The sequence below is a fragment of the Oncorhynchus masou genome, chromosome 21 (assembly GCF_036934945.1).
Source record: "Oncorhynchus masou masou isolate Uvic2021 chromosome 21, UVic_Omas_1.1, whole genome shotgun sequence".
Taxonomy (NCBI): Eukaryota; Metazoa; Chordata; class Actinopteri; order Salmoniformes; family Salmonidae; genus Oncorhynchus; species Oncorhynchus masou.
The window spans coordinates 44,651,751-44,667,303 of record NC_088232.1 but is presented as its reverse complement, the minus strand read 5'-3'; the positions used below and the strand labels follow the sequence as shown (position 1 = coordinate 44,667,303).

At 43.1% G+C, this 15,553-nt stretch overlaps 1 protein-coding gene across 1 annotated transcript; it reads right to left on the bottom strand.

Moving 5' to 3' along the window:
* Nucleotides 1-517: 517 nt before the first annotated feature.
* Nucleotides 518-14,544, bottom strand: LOC135508398 (14-3-3 protein zeta-like). Its single transcript, XM_064928553.1, has 6 exons — nt 14,438-14,544; nt 13,306-13,739; nt 3,563-3,686; nt 2,813-2,976; nt 2,421-2,516; nt 518-2,218 (listed from the first exon to the last, which is right to left on the bottom strand). The coding sequence occupies exons 2-6, from the start codon at nt 13,597-13,599 to the stop codon at nt 2,144-2,146; spliced, it is 753 nt and encodes a 250-aa protein (XP_064784625.1). The 5' UTR covers nt 13,600-13,739; nt 14,438-14,544; the 3' UTR covers nt 518-2,143.
* Nucleotides 14,545-15,553: the final 1,009 nt, after the last annotated feature.

The following is a 15,553-nucleotide window of genomic DNA, read 5'->3' as shown; positions in this document are numbered from 1 at the left end:
TATTGCTCAAACGTTGAAATGCCTAATACATTGTAGATTAACACATTTGAAGTTACACTCAGTCATTTAATTAGCAATGGCTGCTTTCTACACCCGGAAGTTTAAAAAAAACGTAAAAAAAAAAAAAAGCAACATACACTGCATCTGAGAAAAATAAACAATATTTTTGTACAAATATTTCATATTGAACAAAATAATACTAGTAGACGTTTAGGACAGGAAATAACTGCATACCATACTCATTAATTTAAATGCGGTAGGTCTATAGCCTGCAGATGTTCTCCTTTCCACAAGTAGAAACTCTTCTCAAAATTAATCAATCACGTGATATTTGCCCCCCCCCCCCCCCCACCCCACAATATTGTAGTGTTTTCCTACATGAACGCTGGTCCTGGGTTATATATCTAGCCGTGTCAGTAAATCGTTTATACAAATTGATAAAGGGTTGAAAGCAGCACACATTAAAAAAGAAACAGCACAAGCCTAAATTCCCTTTAAGAAAGATCCTATCTCGAGATGGGTTTATAAAATTTCATTTTTATTCATGTTACATAGCTGAAACATAGGGCATTAACATTTCCACGAGGCTTTTGGGAACTACAATCGATGATTAGCAAAAACATAATGGTCCAAATCTCTAATGACAAATCACTGGACTAACCAAACACCCTTGTTAATTAACACGTGCACAAACCTGCATTGAAAAGTACTAAATTGGACATTTGGACTTGGTGTGTATAGCGCATTGGTTCCCATTCCAGTGTACTATTCAATTACATGCATGTAGGAGTATTTATTTTTGTTTTGGTCTTCAGAAAGCCCCCACCTCTTCTCTTCAACCAGACATGCTTTATTGTGAATGTCGTAACCAGGGGGGAGCGAGGAAAAACATTTTCGGAACCAATGGAAATCACCTGGCTGCGATACTTGGTGCCAAGCTCATTGACTGGCCCTCCCTGCAGCAAGGAACAATTACACTTGTTCACATTGGATGTCAGCAGCTGTAACCATACAGGATAACCGCGTAGAGGACGTCACAGCAGCAGTAACCATACAAGATAACCGCGTGGAGGACGTCAGCAGCAGTAACCATACAGGATAACCGCGTGGAGGACGTCACAGCAGCTGTAACCATACAAGATAACCGCGTGGAGGACGTCACAGCAGCAGTAACCATACAAGATAACCGCGTGGAGGACGTCACAGCAGCTGTAACCATACAAGATAAACGCGTGGAGGACGTCACAGCAGCTGTAACCATACAAGATAACCGCGTGGAGGACGTCAGCAGCAGTAACCATACAAGATAACTGCGTGGAGGACGTCACAGCAGCAGTAACCATACAAGATAACCGCGTGGAGGACGTCACAGCAGCAGTAACCATACAAGATAACTGCGTGGAGGACGTCAGCAGCAGTAACCATACAAGATAACCGCGTGGACGACGTCACAGCAGCTGTAACCATACAAGATAACCGCGTGGAGGATGTCAGCAGCAGTAACCATACAAGATAACCGCGTGGAGGACGTCAGAAGCTGTAACCATACAAGATAACTGCGTGGAGGACGTCACAGCAGCTGTAACCATACAAGATAACCGCATGGAGGATGTCAGCAGCTGTAACCATACAAGATAACCGTGTGGAGGACGTCAGCAGCAGTAACCATACAGGATATCCATGTGGAGAAATAGAGAACAAGCCTATGGAGGGTGAGGGAACAATTCATTGAATTTGCTTAACAGACACCCGTTCTAACACCTTAACTCCCCTTGTGTTTTGATGGGACTAAGATTCAGTAGCTCAGCAAAAAGCCCTAGAATGTCTTATTTTTTCCCCTAATTTGGACTAAAACATTGATAAAAAGAAGCTATTAATACTTTTCTAACAGGAGAAACTGCACGTATGGAAGGTCAGGACAAACAAACCAAGGAATGGAGGTTTCACCCCCCCCTCAATCAATATTTTTCTTTCTTTTATTTGCACAAAAGCTGCAACGTGAAAAGCCAAATTATTTTGGAATTTCCACATGCAGCTTTTGTTCAGTAATGGTTTCATTGCTAAAAGACTTTAAGTGGAGCAATACAGGAATGGAGATGTGTAAAAAGGTTTTTTTTTTGAGAGAGATGACCCTGTGTGAGTTTCAGTTCTCATTCTCTCCGGCTTCGCCGGCTTCTCCAGCCTCGCCTTCCTCAGGCGCGTTGTCGGATGTCCATAACTGGAAAGAGACACATTGACGTTAAACACACCTTAGTTTACTTCCTCTACTAACAACTCATTACCCACGCTGACAGTCTTCCTCCAACTATACATTATCATTATTGTACAGTCTTCATTTAACAAAATTAAACTTGTAACAGTCTAAGCATTGTTTGACTAAAATGAGCAACATAGGGAGAGCAGAGAGGGAAGGTACTAACTGTCAGGTTGTCTCTGAGCAGCTGCATGATGAGAGTGCTGTCTTTGTATGACTCCTCGTTCAGTTTGTCCAGCTCTGCAATGGCGTCATCAAATGCCTGGAGACACAAAAAGCACACGGCAAGTTTAAAAGAATCGCTGTACAAAATCCAAGCTACCATCAAGTAAACCCTCTGCTTGTCCAGCACAGATATAAAGCCATGTACTTGAGATCTCCCATTGTAATAACGTTTCCCAGAAGAAACATTATCCACCCATTCACATACTGATTAACAATTCAATCAAACACACGACTTAACATTCCCTTTCATTTGTTCTGACATGGAACAAGCAGATAACATCTGTAACAAAGTCCCAATACCTAAAGCAAACAGGGGGAAGGCGCAGGACTGACCTGTTTGGCCAGTGAGCAGGCTTTCTCTGGAGAGTTGAGGATCTCGTAGAAGAAGACTGAGAAGTTGAGGGCCAGGCCCAGGCGGATGGGATGCGTGGGGTCCATCTCCTTCTTGCTGATGTCAAACGCCTGCTGGTACGCCTCCTGTGAGTGCTCTATGGTTGCTGGGGGAGCACACAGATCAGAATGGACTTTATTGGAGGCAATGAAACAGTATGGCACCCTATCTGACTTATTTGGATTACAATCAAGTGTAACAATGACAGAAGCCTGATAACCGTGTTAGCTAAATTCACTCTATTGTGATTAAGATAGGGGAGAGTGGACTTTGACAGCTAGTGGCTGCTAGGTTGAAGACTGCAAATGCAGTATTGGACAATTCTGACTGTGGTACATTCTCAGCAATAAGCAACTCGCAGTTGAGCGGCACATTTATTTCCTTTTTCCTGGACCCATTTGAATTGCACATGCTAATAACAGTCTAAAAATAGGGCATAGAGCTCTCTTTCGTGTGCGTCACACAATGGGTACAAGTGGGAGTCTGAGGCCAATAAAGTCAGTAAAACCTGCTTCGATGTCACCCCCCCCAATTTATTTTATTTTATTCTGTATATTTAAAAATATATATTTTTGTACTGATATCAATCTTGAATATCACTTGGTTACACCTAAAATGTAGGACTATTGCTTGAAAATCGCAACATGGCAAATACCTTTGCCGCATTCAGTTCAATTTCATTGCAAGCTCACCTGTTTTGTCATCCCCAGAGGCGACTTCGGCAAGGTATCTATAGTAGTCGCCCTTCATCTTAAGATAGAAGACTTTGCTTTCAGCATTTGTGGAGTTCTCAATTAAATATTTATTCAGCAGTTCCTGTGGGAAGGAAACACAGATTTATAATTTGTTCACACTGCATAAACCTTCCATTTGCCAGTCAATGTTTCCTTTAAGTTGTGTTTGTGTAACTCCATTTCAAGATCTTCAAACCTACTGACTGGCTAAAGAAGTTTGCTTATGATTGGCTGAGACAACATCCACCCAAACATGACCATGCGAGTTGAGTTCCCATCATATCCAGAGTTCCTAACCAAAACCCTCCCACACCAGTGGTGGGCAGATAAGTGAAGTCACAGACAGCAACTAGCCTCAATCTTTCCATTACAACTGAGATGAAACCAACAAAAACTGGATTAGCAGCAGCATTAGTGACTGTACTGGACCAACGAGGTGTATTACATTTACATTACATTTAAGTCATTTAGCAGACGCTCTTATCCAGAGCGACTTACAAATTGAGGACCACAGGATTCAAAGTTGAATATAAACAGTTGTATAAAAATCTGGTTGAAACAACTCGCCTGGTCAGGATTTGTCACTTGATGAACAAGCAGAGATATATAGATATATATATATATAGATATATAGAGATATATATATATATAGAGATATATAGATATAGATATAGATATAGATATAGATATAGATATATATATAGATATATATATAAAATGACATTGTGTGATGTCCATGCAGCAATGTGCCCACACAAGGGCACGTTATAAGACTGCCGTGGTCACACCGAGTGGAGTGGACAGCCTGGACACCTCTGCATCATTAATCAAGCCTGTTCTGTCCCCACCAAGAGCCTAGCTGTGCATATGGACACGCAGCAATAGGTCAAGTACAAGCAGGGAGGGAGCCAGCATGTTGCACTGCGACAAGTCATTCCAACTTGTCCACAAATAGGCCATCCCTACTGCGGGTTCCAGACCATCTTTTGCCCTAGATTCATCCAGGCTTGTTTCGTACCAACGTCCCTCACTGCTCTGTCTTTGTGGCACAGCGACTCTCGGAAGCAAAACCAATAGCTGAATGCAAGTAGTATGACTTGTAAGCTACATCTCCGATATCACTCACAGGGTCTCCAAAGCACCAATATTTAAACCCCACAGCAGCAGAAACTCCACTATTACTGCAGACCAGTTCCTATGCAATGCACTAAATAGACTGTAGAGGGTACAGGTAAGATAGTAGGTGCCTCACACACACACCATGTGGGATTCAATCCAATGCATGTTTCCTTCTGTAAGGGAAAATTATCAGCTCCTGACATTGAGTTCTGGAACGCTAAATCCCCAGTTAGCTAGCGTGAAGGAGCCTAACCATCCAGTGGCCAACTCATCAGGATCTCGAAGGGCCGGATTGCTGCCTGATTACAGCTTTACTGCTAATCTGTGTCAGTGAGACCAAGGGTTTAAGGTCACCGTAACTGGTTTCAAATACCAGATTAAACAAGTTCACCGCAGATGAGGTTGTCCACCCGGCCCAGCCCCCCACTTACTCCAACCACTCCCACCTGGCCCAACCACTCCCACCTGGTCCATCCCCAACCACTCCCACCCGGCTCGCTCGCCCCCCCCCCTACTCCAACCACTCCCAACCGACCTAGCCCCACCTACTCCAACCGACCTAGCCCCACCTACTCCAACCGACCTAGCCCCCACCTACTCCAACCGACCTAGCCCCCACCTACTCCAACCACTCCCAACCGACCTAGCCCCCACTTACCTCCACCCGGCCCCAACCACTCCCAACCGGCCCAGCCCCCACTTACTCCAACCACTCCCAACCGGCCCAGCCCCCACTTACTCCAACCACTCCCAACCGGCCCAGCCCCCACTTACTCCAACCACTCCCAACTCCAACCACTCCCACCCAGCCCAGACTTACTCCAACCACTCCCAAACGGCCCAGCCCCCACTTACTCCAACCACTCCCAACCGACCTAGCCCCCACTTACTCCAACCACTCCCAAACGGCCCAGCCCCCACTTACTCCAACCACTCCCAACCGACCTAGCCCCCACTTACCTCCACCCGGCCCCAACCACTCCCAACCGGCCCAGCCCCCACTTACTCCAACCACTCCCAAACGGCCCAGCCCCCACTTACTCCAACCACTCCCAACCGACCTACTTACAGACAGATTAGTCGAGACGATACATGGCACACTCAAAATGTCAAGCATTCCTTCCCATACGTCTCCCTGGCTGCAAACAAGTGGAGGGGAAGCGGCTTGGATTTTCACAATGCGTTCAGTTCACATGGCGCTTCAGTTTCACTCAGACCACAGAGTAGTCTATTACAGGTACCAAACAGAAGGAAACGGGGATGAATTACCTGAACATGTCCAATAAGAAATGCTTGTTCTCGGTTTTCGTTGTAAAACGTTTTGCTGCGGTGTGCCTTAATGGATAGGACACAGGCAAGAGCACTGTGCTCCATAAAACCCAGTGACCCATCTCCCCTATGTGGCCATGATATAGGCATAGGCCTACCAAGAGCTGGTGGCGAAATTCTCCAGGGTTTGACTAATTGCAGTATTGCACTCCTCAAACCAATGGATTGCAATTTGCAGCTGTGCTCGTGTTGGAGATGAGTGTATCCTGAACATCCGGATAGGCATATTTGTGTGTGATTCTGTCAAGACTACTGTGTGAATCTGGCTGGGTTTTCAATTATCTTCACGAGAAATGTGGGCCGTCGCCATGACAACCTAAATGGTTTGACTTTGAAAAATGTGTCTTGCCAAGGTTATATCCATAGGCGAAGAGACGACCAGCCTGGATGGTTTTGTAATTGGGCCCAGTTCAGTCTTACCTATGGCTGAAACTGGAGTGCTGAAAACAGCCTGCACCATTCTCAGTCAACATTGCTTAATCAGCAATAAGTTAACAGATTCTGACCACGATTGCCTGTAGTCAAATCAAAAATCAAATCAAATTTTATTTGTCACATACACATGGTTAGCAGATGTTAATGCGAGTGTAGCGAAATGCTTGTGCTTCCAGTTCCGACAATGCAGTAATAACCAACAAGTAATCTAACTACAGTTGCCAACAGATTGAGGTAGTTATTAGGGGCAACTACTCAGCATGCATGAACTAGTACTATAAAGTATGACTAGGCCAGGGTTTTCATCAGGAAAATGTGGCTCTGGACATTTGACCGGCAGCATTTTAAATTGACCTGACCCTTACGGATTGGGTGAGTAACCTAATTAGGGTGTCTACCCACAGTGCTCAGAATGAGAATGTGTACCTTCATCTAAATGTGATTAACAGAACATGCAACTCGAGGTTACAACAGCACGCGTCCTCCTTACCGAATTTCGATTTGCACTTTGAAGATGTTACAATAAGTGTCCACATTTTCTTTTCCTCAGCCAACATGAGTAAAGAACAGCAACATCACTAGCCCATGTCAATCTATTCCCCATTGTAGAAAAGTACCTATTCTATTGGTCAGCTTGTCATTCTGTGCAAGAAAGAAACCGCCTATTCCAAACAGACTCTAGGACAATAGATCCCAACTTCATACAACCAGTACATCAAAATAACTTTAAAAACAATACTATTTACCAAGAGAGTTCCTATATTTTTCGTAGCGGTCCATTTCCCACAACAAACCAATGCTGGCACTAAGACTGCACTCAATGAGCGGTGGCAGGTATGATCACCAATGATGAGACAGCCTATAGGGGGGTCGTCAGAGACCTGGCACTGTGGTGCCAGGACAACAACCTCTTCCTCAACATCAGCAAGACAAAAGAGCTGGAAACGGAGGGCCGAGCATGCCTCCATTTACGTCGATGTGGCTGTAGAGGACCGGGTCGAAACCAAGTTCCTGTGTCCACATCCCTAAGGATCTATCATGGTCCAAACACACCACCGGTCTGTATCTGTCTACTGTGAGCGTGTGGTAAATAAGAATCATCATGACTAAAATATGCACAATCATTTTATTTTCACTAATTATGCAAAGTAACCTATAGACCGATAAGCATGACCGGTCTAATGTGTTTCCATTGATGTATAGGCTGAAAAGTATTATTTTGCAATGGGATTTATTTATTCTACCGCCCAATAACCATTTTATTTATTGGCTTTTCATTTATTCATTTTTGTCCAAAAGCCAGCGGCTCACAGAAAGCCTGGTTAGGGTTGGACGATATGGTTTAAAAATCATATCACTATTATTTCAAACTTATGGGCAATTCACATATATACAGTGGGGCAAAAAAGTATTTAGTCAGCCACCAATTGTGCAAGTTCTCCCACTTAAAAAGATGAGGCCTGTAATTTTCATCATAGGTACACTTCAACTATGACAGACAAAATGATTAAAAATCCAGAAAATCACCAAATAAGTATTTGGTCACCTACAAAGCAGCAAGATTTCTGGCTCTCACAGACCTGTAACAATTTCTTTAAGAGGCTCCTCTGTCCTCCACTCGTTACCTGTATTAAATGGCACCTGTTTGAACTTATCAGTATAAAAGACACCTGTCCACAACCTCAAACAGTCCCACTCCAAACTCCACTATGGCCAAGACCAAAGAGCTGTCAAAGGACACCAGAAACAAAATTGTAGACCTGCACCAGGCTGGGAAGACAATCTGCAAGCAACTTGGTTTGAAGAAATCAACTGTGGGAGCAATTATTAGGAAATAGAAGACATACAAGACCACTGATCATCTCCCTCGATCTGGGGATCCACGCAAGATCTCACCCCGTGGGGTTAAAGTGATCACAAGAACTGTGAGAAAAAATCTCAGAAAGGGGGACCTAGTGAATGACCTGCAGAGAGCTGGGATCAAAGTAACAAAGCCTACCATCAGTAACACACTACGCCGCCAGGGACTCAAATCCTGCAGTGCCAGACGTGTCCCCTGCTTAAGCCAGTACATGTCCAGGCCCGTCTGACGTTTGCTAGAGAGCATTTGGATGATCCAGAAGAAGATTGGGAGAATGTCATATGGTCAGATGAAACCAAAATATAACTTTTTGGTAAAAACTTGTCGTGTTTGGAGGACAAAGAATACTGAGTTGCATCCAAAGAACACCATACCTACTGTGAAGCATGGGGGTGGAAACATCATGCTTTGGGGCTGTTTTTCTGCAAAGGGACCAGGATGACTGATCCATGTAAAGGAAAGAATGGGGCCATGTATCGTGAGAGTTTGAGTGAAAACCTCCTTCCATCAGCAAGGGCATTGAAGATGAAACATGGCTGGGTCTTTCAGCATGACAATGATCCCAAACACACCGCCCGGGCAACAAAGGAGTGGCTTCATAAGAAGCATTTCAAGGTCCTGGAGTGGCCTAGCCAGTCTCCAGATCTCAACCCCATAGAAAATCTTTGGAGGGAGTTGAAAGACCGTGTTGCCCAGCAACAGCCCCAAAACATCACTGCTCTAGAGGAGATCTGCATGGAGGAATGGGCCAAAATACCAGCAACAGTGTGTGAAAACCTTGTGAAGACTTACAGAAAACATTTGACCTCTGTTATATACCCTTTGTTGGCAATGACAAAGTATTGAGAAACTTTTGTTATTGACCAAATACTTATTTTCCACCATAATTTGCAAATAAATTAATTTGAAAAAAATCCTACTGTGATTTCCTGGATTTTTTTTCTCATTTTGTCTGTCATAGTTGAAGTGTTCCTATGATGAAAATTACAGGCCTCAAATCTTTTTAAATTTTCTTTAAATAAGCTTTGTTGTACAATTAAAAGGTCAAATACACTGCATTTCAAACAGTCAGCAATAATCAAATGAATTCAGGGCTCGTGAAATTATACCAAAGCTAAATATAAAAGTCTCCCACAACCATAAGACCCACTATTAAGGTAATTATTTTTGCAAAATAACTTGTTCTTTTTCTGCAATAATCACCGTCTTGGCTTTCAAGTTCATCTATGAAAATGCCCTTGTTACAAATGTAACCAGAACCATGCATAATGCACATTCACTAATGACAAACTTCTTTAAGCAGGCATTATACAAAATGAACACAGGTCTCAAACAATTTCTCAAGCAAAAGCCCACATGCTCGTGAGTATCCAGCGAATCTGGACAGGAATTTTTATATAGTTCAAGTTGAGCAAACATGGATCTATTAGCCAGCTAACAAGGAAAAGTGTAAACATTACGAACACACCCTTCTGTCCATCTCCAACGGTTTGAACAGCATGCTAGCCTGTCCACATGTTGAAATCAAGTGGCCTACCTTATTTCTCAGAGTGAGTTGCAAATTCATTCTATAAGTTTTATTTTATGCTTATTGTACATTTATAAAATCTCACTAGACAGCTAGTATAACGCCACATGACAAACTGAGCATTTATTTTCCAGAATCAATGTTCATTGATACTCTCGTTTTAGTAGTGTCTGCTCTGCTCTCAATGTGAGCAGTTGAGACATAAAAAGGGTATTGTTAGAAAAAAGTAACTTCTCTATTAGAGATAATAATAGATAGTAAAATAATGTCTGATTCTGTTGGCCCAAACCTCAAATGCAAATAGCGAGTTTGAAACTGCTTGTCAGAGAGGAAGTGATCTCTCACCTTTGTTGTGTGAGTGGCAGGGGCTTGTTGTGTATGTAAACAGAGAGGAAGAGGTAAAGCCCAAGGGGCGGAGACATGTGCATCTCGTCATCATGGAAGGTGAACACAGCACAGAAGGAGCGAAGGAGATGAGACCAAAATGACAACATAAGAACAAGTAGACAAAAATTTTTTTATAGAATAACATTTCTGCAATCTAGGCATTTGGAATATTGCACGAAATGTCATTTGAATTTATTTGATATATCACCCAGCCCGAACCCTGGTCTTGACCAACACAGTGCAAGCAGACAGAGTGGGTAAGGCCACAGCAGAGGGCAGCACAGTGTCTGCATGGCTGTGGGCAGCAGAGCAGAGTGGTTCCACCATGTCCCTGTCCAGTCTGGCATGATGTCACCTTAGTGGAAAGTGAGTATCACATTATCCAGTCGTCTCTGCCACCAGGCTCACTTCAGCCCAGTGCAGACCAAGCCTGTCAGCTGAAAGTAGACATAGGAATCCCATCCTATAGTGGTTACTTGCATCAGTAGCCAGCCGCTGAACAGAGGAAACGAGTTGGGGCAAGAGGCGTGAAACCCCTTTCGAGGCTGACTCCACCACACCCTCAGTCAACACTGGCAAGTGGCTGAGTTAGCCGAGAAGGGTGTGTTTCTCACACACACACACACACACACGACAGTGGTGTGTGCAAAGAAGTAGGGTCGCTGTAAGGTGTGGTCTGAAAGCGTGACCATCTGTACAGTTTACAACATGACTCATACAGGAAAGGAGAGGGCAGTAATTCAACCTGAAGTACACCAACCATATCCTACAGTTATCTGCTTATCAGTTATGTCTAGCTACATATGTAGGATTATCCATTGTTTGCTTGCTCCCATGTATTAGAGAACCACTATGCATATATGCCACCCAATCTCTGTTGGTGTCCATTCAGATTAGTCAAAGTAAACGACTTCAACCCAATTAGAATGGCAGCGGCAATGGAATGCGGTTTCATAGTTTTGAATATCTCCCCGGCTAGACATTCTAACAGAGAATGGATCCTTCATCACTCTGCTGCCTTCATATAAAAAATAAAATAACAAAAATAAGTATAGACGTATGACCTTTCATTGTCGTAGCCATAACTGCTAATATGTATAGATAACTGCTGGATTGTGCTCCAGTGTACTTACAAATGCTGCCCACCTCCCCCCCATCCCAGACCTTGTGTCTAAGGTCAGAGGCTCAGGGAAATGCTCAACCTCCCAGCTAATCTGGCAGAGATCCTCACTTAATCCACCATCAAGACCAATAGAAAAAAAAAACAGACAGAGCTATTCACTTGTAAAGCCTTGGATTTAGCTGAAAACAATTGTCCCAAAGGAAACAATAACAGACGTAGAAAGTTGTTAGAAAGTTCAAGTCAATAAAAGTCAAATAATTTTACTAAAAAATAATTTAAAAAAATATTTTCCTGCATGTTTCATGTTTAATAAATCAGAGCGCCATAGCAATTTGGAGCAGCAAATGGGTAGATATGGCTCTCGAACAGCCACCACTGGTGCTCTGCCAGAGCCTACCTCAGATTCTGACACACCTTGCTTTGCAGACACACTGGATTGTGACCTTTGTCAGTATGCGCCGTCACGTGGTTAAATCCCATTGTTCATTGTGACAGAATCCCAACAGGAAGGAACCGGGTAAGGGGGTGAAAATTCAATACTTCCTTCTCATCAGGAGGCCAGGGGAGATACCCTTTTTAGACTGGAGGAACTCATTGAGGAAACCTGGGCCATGACATTTGACCCATAGTGCATTGAAACAATCTAATGTTAGTCTCTATTTTACAGTAATAGAAATGGAATGTGTGGTGTACTAAATGTTTCAAAATAAATTAATGGTTGGAACTTGGAAGCACTCACTGCTGATAATGAGACCAGAGTTGGGGTCACTTCCATTCATGAATTTAAAAAAATCCACAGAAAAAATGCCTACATGTGCAATTCTACCTGAATTGAGAGAATTAAACCCAATCATGGTAAACTGGTCAAACACGTGAGAAGAAAAGTTGAATAGCTATGCTTTTGTGAAGAAATGGACATCTCATCATACAGAATGTATTGTTCACTGTTCAGAGAAGGCATTGCTCTTAATTTAAAAAGACTCCCTTTTCTAAAGGCACATTTATCCAGACATCAGAGAGACAAGAATCCTGTAGCACTAGGGCTGGGTGAATTACTGATGCCTCGTGCTTTGCACTGATGCACTCAAATATGCCCCTGGAGGAGCATGAGGTGTGCAGTCCAAAGACCCAACAACAAAACACTTCCCAGACCTAGTGAGACATGACTAATATATGGACTAGAATTACTGAAATTCTATTTCAAATTAGCTATACGTTTGTTGTCCATGTAATTACTTTACATCCAAATAAATTGCCCCATATAATGATACAATACAAATCTGACCAATTGTCTGACCAGTGACGACAAGCTGCAAGTTGTGAGGCAGTGAGAGCGAGAAACAGGTGTATTCAATATCCCAGGTCAGGGTTTCCCCAAACTGTTTTTTTTTTACCAGATAAGTTGACTGAGACACATTTCCACTTACAGCAACAACCTGGGGAACAGTTACAGGGGCGAGGAAGGGGGATGAAAGAGCCAATTGGAAGCTGGGGATGTTTAGATGGCCATGATGGTATGAGGGCCAAATTGGGAATTTAGCCAGAACACAGAGTATAGTGCTTGGGAAAAAAACAAACATGCACCCTGGGGGGCAGCACCAAGTTTGGGAAACCATGTCTTACACTACCATATATTAAAATCCACGGAGTCAATCACCACCTTCTGGAGACACCTGAAACCCCACCTCTTCAAGGAATACCTAGGATTGGATAAAGTAATCCTTCTCACCCCCCCCCCCCCCTTAAATGATTTAGATGCACTAATGTAAAGTGGCTGTTCCACTGATGTCAGAAGGTGAATTCACCAATTTGTAAGTCGCTCTGGATAAGAGCGTCTGCTAAATGACTTAAATGTAAATGTAATGTAAATGATACAGTCAACATTTCCATTCAAATGAAGCTCTACTAGTACTACATACCAGTACATCGTTGCAGATATCTCTCAGCTCGCCCTCCACCTTCTCCCGGTATTCGTTGACCATTGCGAGCTTCTTGTCGCTTCCCTCCGTCTTCTGTCCGATGCTGGAGATGACCCTCCATGCCGACCGCCGTGCTCCGACCACGTTCTTGTATGCGACAGATAGCAGGTTCCTCTCCTCGTTTGACAGCTCGCCCCCCTGTTCCGTTACCTCCTTCATCGAGGCGGCCATGTCATCGTAGCGCTCGGCTTGCTCCGCCAACTTGGCCTTCTGAATAAGCTCCGCTTTATCCATTGTTTATTCTTTAGTGTGTAACCTTAGCTAGATTTGTCACGGACGGGTTAAAAACAATAGGAGTCCAGGAATGCAAGAGGGACTTGAAGATGGCGCTAAACAATAGAGTAGCGGATGCTGCGCAGTATTCCACCAAAAACCTGCAAATGTAAAACAGAAGGTTTATGTCACTAAGTAATTTTATTATAGAATACAGAATGTGACCAGAATGTACTGTACCTAGAACCAACATATTATACACTGCAGCCTTTAGAAAATAACCAGATACAGTAGTAATCCAGCTCGCAGAGGTTACACGCGCTGGCAACATACGGATGGTGTGCGCGCGTCCTGCGTGCGTTGACGTGGTATCTGTCAAATTCGATGGGTCGCTAGCTAGTGGAAACGTAACTAGCTTACGCAGAAAGACTCGATGTACTTAGCGTTCTAGTTATCTATAAACTAACCAGTGGTCACGGTTGCTGACTAACGTTAGTCTTACACTAGAGATAATCAGTTAACAAGCTAACTTACACCCCTGTTAGGTGGACATGTATTTACCACAAAAACGATGCATCGGTCTTGCTACGGCCAAACAAGCCAGCGGAGCAAATTAGCCAACAACTAGCCATATAATTAACGTTAGTTAACTAACCACCTACGGTAACGTTAGCACACATATTTAACGTTAGTGTAGCTAAAAGCTACTATAGTTAGCTACTAGCGTTGGGCCACTCCTTTCATTGAGAATGGATTGCTACAAAATAACATTACCATGCCATAAGCTTGACTACAACAGAACAATAATTTACAAATAGAAAACAAAAAATATTTTGAACTGATTTCTGAATATTCTAACCTTCTAAGGTCCCGATGTGTTCCTCCGAATTGATCTGCTGTGAGATTGGTATGAAGCAGAGCAAAAAAAACAGCAGCCGTGAAATTCAACCAGACCTGCTAGATGGAGCAGCTCTATGTGAGAATGATTCTCCAATCACAAATAGACTTTTCTTCCTGTCAACAATCATTTCTAGTAATATTAGCCAGTAGCTATTTAGCGCGGGGAAAGGGGGAGGGAGTTTAGAAATGGGTTCGACTGGCGTGTAGGCTGCGGCTGGGGCCACGGGGTTTCCTCCAATTAGAGCAAGGGAGAAGACGTCACCATTGCCATGGTTATCCTCCATTCCTACCCCCTTTCACAAGTTGTAGCAGCATCAGGGAGGCCCGAGGCGGGCGTGGCACCCACTCATTATAGTGACCGAGATATTCCTATTTTCTCTTCTTGATACCCCTTTCCTTTTCCTAAGCTTTCCTTTTGTGGGTGATCAGCCATCCAACCTTGACCAGATGACCCCTGCTTAGTGCTCACTTAGTGCTCACTTTAATAATATTTTCACTACACAGAACACATTATGCTGGTGATAGGGCACACAGACAGCATGCAGTTTTATTAAAATCTTTGTTACATAGGCCAGAGTATATCAAATATTAATTTGCCTTTAACAATAATGTTTGTACCATGTTTTGTGCTGCTACTATGTTGTGTTGCCACCATGTTGTTGTCATGTTGTGTTGCTGCCTTGCTATGTTGTTGTCTGCCTTGCTATGTTGTTGTCTTCTATCTTTATGTATTGTTGTGTTGTCTTTCTTGTTGTGATGTGTGTTTTGTCCTATATTTATATATATTTTATTTTATTTGTAATCCCCCGTCCTCACAGGAGGCCATTTTATTTATTTATTTATTTATTTCACCTTAATTTAACCAGGTAGGCAAGTTGAGAACAAGTTCTCATTTACAATTGCGACCTGGCCAGGATAAAGCAAAGCAGTTCAACACATACAACGACACAGAGTTACACATGGAGTAAAACAAACATACAGTCAATAATACAGTATAAACAAGTCTATATAAGATGTGAGCAAATGAGGTGAGATAAGGGCGGTAAAGGCAAAAAAAAGGCCATGGTGGCAAAGT

Bases quoted from the DNA above. Each gene is read 5' to 3' on its own strand.
- LOC135508398 (XM_064928553.1), bottom strand. From the start codon at position 13,599: ATGGATAAAGCGGAGCTTATTCAGAAGGCCAAGTTGGCGGAGCAAGCC. The intron at 3,687-13,305 runs GTATGTAGTACT...TCCTTCCCACAG, and splicing joins ATATCTGCAACGATGTACTG to GAACTGCTGAATAAATATTT. The intron at 2,219-2,420 runs GTTAGTACCTTC...GTCTCTTTCCAG, and splicing joins TGCTCAGAGACAACCTGACA to TTATGGACATCCGACAACGC.